Source organism: Serinus canaria, chromosome 5 (genome assembly GCF_022539315.1).
Source record: "Serinus canaria isolate serCan28SL12 chromosome 5, serCan2020, whole genome shotgun sequence".
Classification (NCBI taxonomy): domain Eukaryota; kingdom Metazoa; phylum Chordata; class Aves; order Passeriformes; family Fringillidae; genus Serinus; species Serinus canaria.
Window position 1 is genome coordinate 11,004,542 of NC_066319.1, and position 13,912 is coordinate 11,018,453.

Below are 13,912 nucleotides of genomic sequence, written 5' to 3' on the forward strand. Positions count from 1 at the left end.
AGTCTCATTTCAATAAAATCATGGAGAAGAGTCAGTAAAGCTTTTGATACCATCTCTCACAATATCCCTCTGGAGAAAATGCCCAGCACTCAGCTGGGTGAGCACATCCCGTGACAGGTGAGTGACTGGCTCATGGGTCAGGCACCAAGGGTTGTAGTGAATGGGGTGACATCACCTGTGGGCCCTGTCACTACTGGGGTTCTGTAGGGCTCCATCCTCGGCCCCATTCTCTTCAACATTATTCTGCTCTTGTGCAGCTGTGGGACTTCACTGCTTCAACACTCTCTTCAGCATTTTCCTTAATGACCTGGACACAGGGCTGGAAGGAGCACCAAGTAAGCCTGCTATACTGACTGTGCTACACTTGGAGGAGCTGTAGGCTCCCTGGAGGGCAGATACCCTGCAGAGACCATGGCAAGGGCTAGGCAATCACCAACCAGATGAAGCTTAATAAAGACAGGTGCTGGATTCTGCCCCTCGGTATGGAGCAGCCCTGGATGTATGGACAGACTGGGGAATGAGATGCAGCAGAGCAGCACTGTGGAACGGGAGCTGGGGTTGTAGTTGTTGGTAAATTGAGCTTCAGTCCATAGTGTGGGCTCCTGGAACTGGGGAGAAGAGGGACAGTGCTGCGTGGGAGTTTAGGAAATGTTTCACACCCTGAAGTGCCAATTCTGCTCTGAGCTGGGCCCTGATGTGTGAGGATCTGTGTCTTAGGTGATCTGCTGTGCAGGCTCTATTCCACAAGTCTGTCGTGTAGTTGTCACACCAAATACATGGTCAATAAGTTGCAGCCAGATTCAAGTGTCTGGTTTTGCAGACTGGAGAGGATTGCTTTAATTATAAGAGTCACTGATTGGATTTTTGTTTTCTTAAAGAATCCAGGGTAAATATCTTAATCTGAGTCATTAGAAGGCACCACATACAATCAGCACCCTGACAACTGGAGCAATCTGTTTGTGCTCTGAGCTCTGCTACTTTTTGAAGCTTAGCTCATCTTGGGAAACAGCTACCCAGAAAAAAGAGAAATATCCCATTTCAGACTTCTTCAATTCTCTGAGCAATGTTGAATGGAACTGTAATTTGCTGTTGTGTTTTCCTATTGCTTAGTAAATAAACTCTTCCAAAAATCATGACTGGGATTGCTGGCAAAGTAAATCTTAATTAGGTAGTATGAAGAATACTCAAGATATCTTTGTATCAAGTTCTGTTCTTCACTATTTCAAAGACTATTTTAAAGGTTTGAGCTTGAAAATACAAGTCTTTGCCATAGAAAACATCAGCTGAATCAACATTGATGGTCTTGCCAAAGACAATGAATCTTTTAAATCTCTTCCTATTTACTAACTTCTTTTTATGATTCTCTGTCTAAAGAATCCAAGTTTCCACAGAATTCACAATTCCACAGATTTTCTCAATATCATAAAGAATACTTTCAAGAATTCATAATGGTGTCTAGAGTGTTGTTGTTTTACTCAAGGACATCTAAGCCATTTGCAAAGTTTCCTGACAGAATTGCCATATTTTGGGTGTTTCCTGTGATGGGAACATTGGTCAGGATGACTGACAGATTAAAGCTTTTTTTAAAGGCCTTTGAGGTAGATGTCACAGATGTTCTTTGTGGTGACTAGGCAAAAGTATTTCAGAAATTAAATAACTGGGGAGGAAAAATATACAATGGAAAAAAGATATATCTGCTGGAGGCACAGATTTGAGAGGGACTACCCTGTAAGTTGTCTGGGAGTGCAGAGAATTTATCTGACAAAATAGGAAAGAGCTTTCCACAGCAAAAATCTGGGTTAACATTCTGTTGGTTCTGGTTCAAACAGTTCCACTCATCTTGTCCCTTTCTTGTAGCAATTCAAAGCAAATCTGAGTTTCTTAGTCTAGGACTCTCCTTTAAAAAAAATATTTCCTGTTCCTTACCCTCTTGCGTAGCAAAGCATGTGTGCATTTAAATACTGCAGCTCAACAGTATCTCTGGTAAACCTCTGTTTACTTAGTGGCCCATCCAACTTTATTTACAGACTGTTTACAAAATTCATGGTTATTTCTGGAACAGTTGAGGTGCAAGAACAACTTTTTATTTGCCCTTTTTACTCTTTATTTGACAAAAAGCCCCTGCCAATATCTGTGCTGTTTCCCCAGAATTTCCCGTGTCAGAAGAGACCCTCAGGCTATGGCTTTTGTCTTAATGGTTAAACTACAGTTCAGGCTTGCTTAAAAGAGGTTCACCTCGTGCTGAATACATTGTCCTTTGCCACACTGAAAGCAGATTGAGAAGACAAATGTGCAAAAAAAGGCTAGAGAAGACAGCAGAGTAAGAGCAACCAGACTTAGCTATTTCTGTTCTCTGTTGTGCCTTCCACACACCACCAGGCAGGCTCAACACAATCTAACTGTGCTTTTTGTAGAGTAAACTCGAGCCCTTTGCCCTAATATTGCTCCTAGCCTGCCATCTCTATTGAAATCTTTCTCCCAAGTTAAATAGTGCTTTAAAACTGACCTCTCAGTCAAACCTAAGCAATAACCCATTCTCTGGCCATACAGTCTTAATCAAGTGAACACTGATAGCACCAGTGCTATCCTAACAGTTTTTCCTGGCTCCCAGAAGGATGTCCAGCTGTCCAAAACTCACTGGGCACAGTGGCTTAAGAGTTTAGTTGTTGTACTGCAAAAGGTTGTAAACCAGAAGTGAAGTCTTCTTACACGTCCTGCTGCTTCTACTCCTTACAGACAGCTTGGTCTGTCTTGGCAATGGAAACTCAAATAAGTGAGGTTTCCTATGTTTGGCAGTGTCTTAAGTTAGATTGGTGTCTGATCAATTCAGCTTGATGGATGCAACCTTAACTATTTGGTTAGTTCTGGATAATAATCATTAAAGACTGTAAAGTTTTAATTTCTCCTCTTAGCCCTACAAGATATGGAAAGATTCTGATGTAAATGCCACAAATAGAGAACAGAGAGAGGAGAGGAAGGAGAACTGCTTATAGGCCTAATTTTAGGTTGGCATGGCCATCCCAAGTGCCTCTATAGCCAGAGGAAAAAAGCACTCTCGAGGCAGAGCATGGGTTTTTATCACTTGTCCCTCTGCAGCTCTGTTCGGGTCATCCTTCCCTGGGGCTTGTTCTCCTTTCCACCCTGAGCCAGAAGGGAGAGTGGATTTCACTCAGGGCAAGGCCAGCTGTTAACAGAGATGTGGGTGATGTTAATCCAAACAGGAAAAAGACAACAGCCTCAGAGCCAAACAATCCCTAAAGCATTTCCCTGCACAGGCAGCTGCTTCTCAAAGCTGTGCAGTCAGGCCAGCCGCCGGGCTGCAGGGACGGGGAGGTGGAGGTGACAGGAGGCCAGAAGTGCTTCCAGAGCAGCACCACCACAGATCCGTGTGCTGGGCGAGCAGCCCTGGCAGAGCCCTCCCGGCTCTGACAGTGTCCAGCTCTGGGCTTCTCAGGAGCAGAGACAGGGAGCAGAGGGCACAGCAGAGGCTGCAGAGCTGATCAAGGGGCTGGAGCATCTCTCCTCTGAGGAGAAGCTGAGGGAACTGGGCCTGGACACAACAGGTTGGACTCGACCTCAGAGGCGTTTCCCAACCTAATTGATTCTGTGATTCTGTTCAGCCTCGAGAAGAAAGGGACCTCAGCAATGTGTGAAAGTATCTAAAGTGAAGGTGACAGAAGATGGATCAGGGTATGCTCGGTGGTGGCAAGCAAAGTGACAAGAGGCAACGGGATGAAACAGAAGTTCCACCTGAATGTGACGAAGAACCTCTTTACTGCGCAGTGACCGAGCACTGAACGGGCTGCCACAGAGCATGTCAGTCTCCCTCACCCTCGATTCTCAAGAACGGTTAGGACAGACTCTTGTGCCATGCGACGCTGCTTGAGCAGGCAATTCGGACCAGACGATCGGCTGTGGTCCCTTCCAGCCTGCCCCATTCCCTGATCCTGTGCCTGCGGAGGGAGCACAGCCTTTCCGCCAGCTCCCCCGGGTCACGGCCGTGACCGCCCCCTCAGGCAGCCCGGGCGCGAGCGGCAGATCCAGCAGCAGCATGACGTCACCCCCGCGCGCAGGGCGCAGGCGCGGCGTTGCGGCGCGCGGCCGGGCCGCCCCCCCTGAGAGCGGCGGGGGCCGTTCCCAGAATGCCGCGCGGCGCCGCCCGCCCCGCGCCGCCATGGAGGCGGCGGGCGCAGCCGGAGATCCCGGCCCCGCCGCCGGCGCCGCCCGGCCCCGCTCCCGCTGAGCCCCGCGCGCCCCTCGCCCTGCAGCATGAGCGGCGGCGGCGGCGGGTCCTCGGCACCCGGCCGCTTCGCCGACTACTTCGTCATCTGCGGACTGGACACCGAGACCGGGCTGGAGCCGGACGAGCTCTCCGGTGAGTGGCCGGCGGCGCTGGTCGCCGGGGCGGCGGGGTCCGGCCGCGCTGCCTCCCCGCACCGCTGCCTGTCCGCACCGCTGCCTTCCCGCTCCGCGGCCCCGGGCGGTGGGAGCCCGTGCCCCGCCGGGAGCCCCGGGCGCTGCGGCTCCCCGGGCATGCGGGAGCGCCCGGCCGGGCACGGAGCGGGCTCGGTCCAAGTGAGCGAACTCGCCGAAAGCCGGCCGGGCAGCGCCGTAGGACGGGCTGGGCAGAGCGCGCCCTGAGCGCTGCCGTCGCTGCAGGAGGTCTGAGCTCAGCGGCGATGTCCTGCGCTCCCTCCGGAGCCGGGTGCGTGTATCAACTCTAGCCAGGCATCTGAGACACACGGGCACTCTGAAATAATCGGGTTTGGGAGAGAAAGCGAAAACCTTTTGCGTGTTCAGTCTTACCTTTTTTTCGTAGCCCGGGATAAGAATTCTCTTGCAGAAGTATCCGGAAAAGAAATCGGATTAGGAAGTGATTACTGTGCTGTTAGGTGAGAATGTTCACACCGCAACTAAACCATATCAATTTAGACCGCACCACTGTGTCAAAAAGTGTTTTTAAGGTTAAAGATCACTTCTGTGTTTTAGCAGCATCTCTCTTCAGCTTCAGTCTCATTGTACTGGCCTCAGTTAAATCGGAGTGTGGCTTAGCATCTCTAACCGTTCAGAAAGGTGAAGGAATGTAGTGGTGAAAACCTGACCTAACATCAGCACTGATTTTGTGTATCTGGGCTCTGAACTTGACCTGTAGTACATTCTCTCACCCCCAGCCTCGGTTTTTTTAATTAGTTTGCTCTTATAAGGTGTCATGGTTTTTTTATATTGATGCATTTAAGCTGTCCCTCATTAAATAAATGCTTGTTCCTGGTAGAGTGGAATTCATTCTTGCATTGAGTGAGCTTTTCTAAACTTTGGCTATTACAGAAACTCTTTTTTTTGTTTAATGACTTCAAACAAAATTTCTCACCCGTCCCTCATGCTGAGCAGTACTTTACCCTAAGAGAATTCATGTTGAAGTGACTATGGGCTGCAGTTTGAGGCTTGAGGAGTGAGTACAGCATAGCAGTCTGCTCTGCAATGGCACTGCAAATTACAGTATCAATTTGATTCAAGAAATCTAAGAGAACAAAGTGCAATGCAATTTCATTGAGAGATATGTGAGGGTTTCTTTTAGTTAAATGGAGAATGAACGAAGTTTATAGATCAAAAACAATTAGAAAGATGTTAATTTTGTGATTAATTTACTATAAATCTATTTGTGTAATGTGGTGCGAGACTCACTCAGTAGTGCTCCCTGTTCTTGGTAGGCACATGAATAATTCTCCGCACATAATTCAGTTTAAAACCAACAGTGCATTACTTTGGGCCAGCTATCTAATAGTAAACTGGAAGATATAAGTGCCTTTTTAAAAGCAGCCTGTCAGAGTGTGCAGGTCTGAAAGCTGGAGCATGCTGTTCTTTCTGTATGTGTTTTCCTGGTCAAGGACTGCATCTATAGTATGTAGAACTGTAGTGTGTGATGTATCCTGGTCTCTGCTGTTCCACCATGGTGTTACCTGTGACAAGGTGTGGGGCTGGGGGGAGAAGAGGTTTTTGTTTTTATGGGGGAGACAAATTTTTACGTGATTTGAGAAAAGATTTTAAAAGAAGGTGGGGGGGAATTTCCGATAATGTCACAGCATAAGGGCTAGGAATTCGGGTGTGTTTTCTTGAGTTTGTCGTGTTATTAGTAATGCATGATAGTGTGACTGATAATGCTTTCAAACTGTGTCTTGAGCTATAGCCTCCTCCAGTGTCCACTGATAAAAATGGAGAGGCCTCTGTTATTTCAGTGGCTTTCGGATAAGGCTTGGAAACACTTTGTACTTCCTGCGAGCCTTTCTTGTTTGAATGAAAGGGTCATTGTGCGCTGGTTTTTTTTGCCCCCCCCTCCCTCTGATTTCTGCGCTGCAAAACAGCTTCTGAATCCTCGTCCTGTTGAGACAATTGGCTCCGTAAGTGCCCATTGTTGGGCCGGGGCCGGGCGCTCCCGCAGCGCTCCCGCAGCCGCCGGGGCCGGGCACGGCGGGTCCCTGCGGGGCTCTCCTGCGCCAGGGCTCCGGAGCGGCACCGCATGATGTCATCCATCCCTCCATCCGTCCGTCCATCCGTCCATCCCTGCTCCCCTCCCCGCAGGCAGCGCCGCCTCCGGGCTGCTGCCCGCACACTTTGTTCTCGGCAGGCTCGCGGAGGGAGCAGTTCAGGTGTTCGGCCTTAATGTGGGTGCTACAGCTTTCGCTGCAGGCTTGGAAATGAGGCGTGAGCTCAGGGATTGGTGCTTGCTCGAGTTACTTTGTTTGAAGAGACACCTCTGATGGCGTTTTCCCTTTGTATGTTGGAAGCTCACTGAATAGCACAGGTGTAATGCTTTTTTCTGAAAAAGTTGGCTGGCTGGTGAAGAGGCATAGAATATGGATATATGCTTATTTTGTTTTAATGCAATGAGAAATCCTGTATTTAGGACTTGTAGTTAGCACGGGTTAAAGATCCTCTATTGCTGGGGCTTTTTATCCCTAAATTCAATTCTGGGCGCCCTTTCTTATTTTGATAATTGTGTTCCCACTGGGTGACCTCTTAAAGGACACAGAAAATATTTGCTAGGTGATAGTAAAACAAAACAAAACCCCCATCACTGGATGAAGCTTAAGCTCCAGTGTCAGCTGCTGAGCTGGGTGAGAGAGGAGCTGCAGTATGTTTCCGTGTTTCCAGATGGTGTTGATACACCAGAAGTGACGACAGAAATTTTTCATTACACTGCTGAGGTTTGTCACAGGTGAATTTCCTTCACAGAGCAAACCACAGAAGGGTTGAGGTTGGAAGGGACCTTTGGCACTTGTCGGGTCTAGGGCCAGTTGCCCAGGACAATGTCCAGGTGATTTTGGGTATCACCAGAAATGGAGACTCCACAACATCCCACAACCTGTACCAGGGCTCAGTTACCCTCACAGTGAAATGCTGTGTCCTGATGTTTGGATGGAACCTCTTTGCATTGTGGTTTGTGCCCATTACCTCTGGTCCTGGCATCTTTGCACTCTCTTTTAGATATTTATATACATTGCTAAAATTGTGCCCTGAACTTTTCTGTTCTGCAGGCTAAACAGTCCCAGCTCTGTCAGCCTTTGCTGCTGTCCCTTATTCATGTTTGTGGCCCCTTGCTGCACTCTGTGCACCATGTCTGTGTCTGCCCTTTGCTAAGGAGCCCCGAACTGGGCACAGCTCTCCAGCTGTGGCCCCTCCAGGGCAGGATCACCTCCCTCAGCCTGCTGGCAGTGCTTTGGCTGAATGTTTTTTATGCACCCCAGGTACCATTGGCCTTCTTTGCAGCAAGGGCACACTGCTGGCCCTTGGTCATCTGGAAATGATGAAATACATCACCAAAAATCTACTGTATGTAATACAACATGTTGCAATGCTGCAACATTATGATAGGATTTCTTCATTCAGATTGTATGACTGTGCCCTGGAAAGGTAATGAGAATGGAGTTGAGGCTCATCTTTCAGCTGAATACTTTTGTCTGTTGAGTTAATCAGATGTGATCTGAATGATGATGGGAAACCTTGCACTATATGGAACTGTTGGGATTTTAGTGGAAAAGAACATGGAACAGAAGGATTTTGTTTTCTTTTCCTCTTCTGTGATGTGTTGTTTTTAGCAATCACTTGTCAACAGAGTTTGTTTATTATGGAGTGGCAAAGCAAAACATTAACTTGCCATTGCCTTACATTTATGAGAAATTGTGGTCTTGGGGTTGCTTTTACAAAATACAGAACTCAGATCTAAATATCTGGAGCCCATGTTCTAATTAAAATCATCTGTTGAACATACCTTGGTAGTCTTGAATGTCATATCATAAAGATGATAATAGTTATTTCATAAATAGCACTGTTACAAAGGAGAAATAGTGTAAAGTAAAAAAAAAAAAAACGGCCTGTGATCTTTGAAGAAAAGATTTAGTAATAGGATTGTTAAAAAAAAAAAAAAAAGACTAGTAAAACCAATGACTACTCTGCCGCCTGTATTTTCTTCCTGCTTTTCTTCCCAGTTTGAACTGTTTTTTTAAGACTTGGTCCAAAAATCACTTTATTCAGTAGGTGGACTTTTGTTCCTTTGCTCAAGTCCTTGTCATGGTACTTTGAGTTTTTCCACCTGATCATGAGCTTCATCCTTTCAGGAGAATGAAAATAGTGTTAGGTGAAGCTCATTTGTCCAGGAAGAATCTCTCCTGTAGAGACCCTTCATGAGCCTTTTCAGAGTTCATATTAGATCTGCTTTCACTCTCTTGTATGATGATCTGATACACTTTTAATGGTTCTTCCTCTGTCATACCCTTTCTTTTGCATTTTCTTTTTAATGGTGTTGAGGCAAGATCTCTGTGCATGTAGATTAAGTAGCATAACATGACTGGTTATGAGTGAGGCAACTCTTGTGTTGCCACAGATTGCCACTTGATTACTCCAGGTTTGTGAAAAGATGATGATACCTGGTGTACAGTATTCACCTAGCTCCACTCAAAATTATTCTGACAATCTCAGAGAAAATGTTTCTCCTCACCAGTAAAACAAAAATGTTGTCTCACGTAATTTCTCTCTTTGTAACTGAGGTGTAATTATTTTTCTATTTTGTTGGCCTCAAATTTAAAATGACAGCTTATCTTTGTGCATTGTTAGGGGTTGTTTTAATGGAATTCTGTATTGATGTAAACTTAAAAAAAAAGAAAAGTGTGTGATGACATGAAGGCATTGGCCACATATGTAAGCCAATAAATTGCTTAGTGGAATTAGTGTAGTAGTTCCATTCTGGTAGTCCATGAAGTAAGGCTGTTATCAGCACCTGGGTTCATTTCCAAGTTAAACACACTTAAATACTTCCAGGCTTTTATTTTGCTGCAAAGGTGTTTGTAAGGGGTGGCTAAAGGGAAAGAGGAGGAAGAAGAAATGCAGACTTAATTTAAATCAGCCAATATAATTTTCTGATCGACATTTGACTGTTTTGTAGTTTGTTCTGTTAGGAATTTTAATCTCAGAATTAAGACATTTGGGGTTAGAGCCAGCTGTGGTTTTTGCACTGAAGCCCTTCTGCAATACTGTTTTTTCCTTGAGTAAATATCATGTGGGTAAATTCCTCTGCCTTTGCTGTGGTGGTAGCAGCAACACTTGCTGCAGAAGTGAATTCCCTTGGTGGGAACTATTGCTTGGCTTTACCAAAGGCTGAATTGTTCTGTGATTGTGGGGTTTTGTTTTTGGTTGATTTTTTTTCCCCTCCTCTTCCTCTCTTTGTGCATGTGGATGGTATCCATGCAAGCTTCCCACAGTTCCCACCGTTGCCTCTTCCCTTGGGGATTCATTCTGAGGCTGAAGGGGAGGTTTGCAGTTCCTTTGCTTCTCTGGGATTGCTGACAAGGTGTTCACCCTGTGGGAGGCCCCTGCAGTGGCCCCGAGGCTCACAGCACACCTGGTGTCACTCAGGTCACTGTGGATGGGCAGCAGATAGCAACAGCTTTTGGCTGGGCTTACATGGGCACATGTGAAATGTTTTAATCCAGATAATAGCTTATTCCACTCTTCCCTACCCCCTCTATCTTTTCCCAAGAAGCTGGAGCTGTTTGCCATGTTTGAGTGCCAGAAAGGTCTTTTGTCTCTTTGGGAACTGAGGCAGACGTGCTAGGGTAGCTGATATGTGGAATAAAGAATGGCAGAGCTGATGTAAGGGGGAAGCAGCTGTACTCTGCTGAACTGCATTTGAAGCCACAGTCTGTTGGTGATGTTTCTGTAATGCCAATCTTGTAGCTATCATATTTGGATTTTAGGTCAATTAAGCTGGGTCCTTTATGGAATAATCCCCTCAAAACCCTCAAAACTCTTCAGTCTTCCACCTTTCTGCATTCAGTTATAAATTTGGTTTACTTGGAAGGCTCTTTGGCAATGGGTGGGGGAGGAGAAAGGTTACAAGTTCTTGATTTGAGAATAAATTCAAGGTGCTAAAACAGTGCCTAAAGAACTAAAGTTTACAACTCTGTTTTTTAAGCCTTTTAAAAGTCTTAATTCCTATGGCTTTTAAAAAAGCCATAGGAATTTCAGCTTACTAAGGCAGGGCATACAAAGATGGGTTCATTTGGCTTTCTGTCCATTAGGGGATTTTTGTTGCTAGTTTGTTTTTCCTGTTGTATTTGGGGATTTTTGCAGTTTATTTTGCAAGAGAGAGGCTACACAAAGAGCTCTTGAGTGAACTGGATGGGAAACACTGCCATTTAGCAAATAATAACGTTTTTCCCAATTCTACAAATTATTGATTCTGAGGTTACAAAAAGCCACAACTGTTTTTCATCCACCTTTTTGACTTAGGGAAGTCCTACTTGAGTGTTCTTGGTAATGAATTCTCATAGTTATCTTTTGAATTCCCACTAACCTGCAGGACTCACGTAGCAGAAATGATGCCCATGAAGTGACAGTGTCAGAAGCAATTACTTACTGATGCACACTGTGCAGTAATTACTTTCTCAATTTCTTGACAACTATTTCAGATTTGTGGTTTGCAGTCAAGTTTGCAGCGAACTGGAATGCTATCCCTATGAGGCTTAAAACATTATTGCACAGAGAAATTATCAAGCATTCCAGCACAAACTGATGAATGATGTAGAATTTACTTGGAGTGTTTCTGCTCAAGGCATGTTTCTTAGTCTTTCCAGGAAAATGCTACTCCACTTATGGTTTGATGGGCAGGAGCCCATTGGTTTCCAATTTTGCTGTAGAAGTGTAGAATATTGAGGGTTTTTTTTTAGTGTTTTTGGTTTTTTTTTTACTGACTGTTTTATCAGCCACAGTCAGGTACAATGTGTACATCTGAACTGAGCCATTTACATATGGATACTAAAGCATTTTGAAAAAGAAACTTTATCTCATTTCGTGGCTAAGTGATCTAGAGACAAATAACATGGCTGGCGAAAGGAGCCTGTTCAGAGAAAGCAACGTTTCAGTATCTGAAAAAATGTTGGTTTTACAGAAACAGATGCTCTTTCACATAGCTTCAGGTGAGTTTGGAAAAGTTTATTTTTTGCAGTATGAGCATAAACTTTTAGGAGCTTTTCTTGCTTGTTATTCCTCCTTAACTTGCTGCTTTCAGCAAGCTCCCTTGCCAATTGTTGTTTCCTAATTTTGGCCCCTAAGCCCAGCAATGTCCTACTGAGCTGCCATTAGAGTTGCACTGGGGAAAGGATAAGTCCCTTAAGTCAACAAGGTTGGTGCCATCATAAGGCTGTCATGTCCTTTCTGTCTCTTTTATGTGTGGGTTCTGGGAAATGTCAAGTAAGCTCCTTTAAAATTGAAATGTGAATTAACTCCTTCAAAAGTTTTGCTGAAGACTGGTAAAATTTCTGTTTACCAGTATCTTGGTTGTTTCTCAGAATTCTTTTGGCAGAGATTTTATGGGAAAAGATTTTAAGGTGTTGTGGTCTCTCTTTCCTGTCCTTTCTGAGGTCTTTGTTTATGACCTGGACCACAGTGGTGATGCACAGTTGTGAGTGGTTAACTTGGACCTGAGACTTCTGTTTTCAGGTCTTTGTTCTTCTTGTTCTACACAGATTTTCATGTTGAAAACATGAGTTTGTTTTTTTTTTTTTTTTTTTTTTTTAAACCAAACATGAATTTTTTGGATTGGACAAGTAAGGTGAGCTTGATAGGTTTAAGTGTAACAGGGAGAGAGCTTAGGAGGCATGGATGGAGAGATGATGAGGAAGGATCCAGCCAGAGCAGAGATAAGCTTTGAAGTTTGTCATATCCATTGACCAAACCTTCAGCACATCTGATTAATTTTCTGTGATTAGAAGTCACTCCTATTAAGCAACCTGACTTTCTTACAGGACACATTTTGTTTTATTCAGGAGGGGAGCAGTCCTTATGAAGGCAGGTTACTTTCAAAGGTTAGATAGTAAAGTGAAGCACACTGGCCAGGACTGGTGTACTGAAATGACTGCATAGCTGATCTTTCTGTGTTTTTCTGACCTCTGTATGTTTTTGAAACTCGCTGAAAAACTTCATGTGTTCTTTAAAATATGTTTTTCCTTTTCAATGCAAAACCTCAGTGATATCCTGGAAATACTTGGTTGAGGGACTGCAAAAGTGCTTCAGTAAAACTTGGTCCTTATTTTTTTACACAGCTGTTATTTCCATCAGTCCTCAGAGCCAGAGGGCTGTGGGAGCACAAAAAGTAAGGACATTTAAGTGGATGGGATGTGTCACTGTGAAAGGAGACCGTGGTTGTTGGGAAGAGTTGTTTGAAATGATCTGTGCTCAGGCTTTTCTGAAGAGTCCCTCTGGATCTGCCAGTCTTAGGGGGGGCATGAGAACAGCTGGTTTCTATATTAATATGATTGAAATATGCTTGTCTCCACTTCTGTTACATATTTTTAGTGCATGTAAAAGAATTTGGTTCTATTCTGAAGGTAAGCCACCCTTTTCCTTTCTTAGTGTCTTCTGTTGCACATATTGCAGATCTATTGTGTAATGGAAATGGTGTGTCCCTCCTGACCCCTGTGGCTGTGAACACGCCTTTCATTGAAATTCTGAGGCCTGCCTCTGTTGTTTAGTTGGAAACAGACCTAAATATCTTTCTGTAAGTCTTTTTGCTTGGGCTAGAACAGAAAAGTGGTTTAATAAAACAATTCTGGTTTTAAGACCATTCCATTGAAAATTTCTGCTTAACAGTCTTGATTAAAATACATTTTATTTTATATTGTCCATCTGCCTTCCTGTATTACATACAAAAGAGTACATAAAGAAGACCTATAGGAGAAAAAAAAATCTTTAGGATGTTTTTAACGATGCAAGCTGAGGACTATTTTAAAAGCTGCTTTAGATTCTTGTTGGTTTCTTCTGCCACTACCCTGTCCTGCCACTTCCTTGTCCCACCTCTTCCCGCCTTCCTTGCAGCAGGAGCAGAACAATAAAAACAAAAGCTTTTGGTTTCCTGACCTTACAATCACAGAATGCAGATGACCTCAGCTGTTTTTCTGTGGTGCTTTAAATTCATTGTTGCAGCATTTGAAACGATTCCCGGGTGTGTATGGCAGCATGTTTTGTTATCAACTAGATGAATGCTGGGACTTAAATGATGAATGGGTATCTATTAACTCCTAGATTTTCATTTGCCAGGAAGGGCTTGGAAGAATATACCTATCAAACGAATAAACTATTATTTGTATCAGGCAGAGTTTACACTGAATTTCCAGTTAGCAAAATGACCTCTTTTTTAAATTTATTTCATTTCACAGTGAGTTTGTGTTGTGATTTTTGAAACATTACTTTTCCTGACTTTCAGAAAGCAAAAGAAAATGGGAAAACAACAGGACCTTTAACAGTCAACAGATTAGGGTTAACTCTCTTTTTTAGTCTTTTTTAAAGTCTGCAGTAGGAGGAATTTTATTGTCAGTTGAATGTTCAAAGGAGTATGTTCTCCTTGGTTTGGGATAAGGGATTG

At 44.3% G+C, this 13,912-nt stretch overlaps 1 protein-coding gene across 1 annotated transcript in view; it reads left to right on the forward strand.

The window, feature by feature from the left end:
* The first annotated feature begins 4,142 nt into the window (after positions 1–4,142).
* DENND5A (DENN domain containing 5A) overlaps positions 4,143–13,912 on the forward strand; it is a 62,072-nt gene continuing 52,302 nt past the window's right edge. Inside the window, exon 1 of the mRNA XM_050975352.1 lies at positions 4,143–4,375. Coding sequence (XP_050831309.1) covers positions 4,270–4,375 — 106 coding nt within the window. The 5' untranslated portion in view covers positions 4,143–4,269. The remainder of the gene's footprint in view (positions 4,376–13,912) is intronic.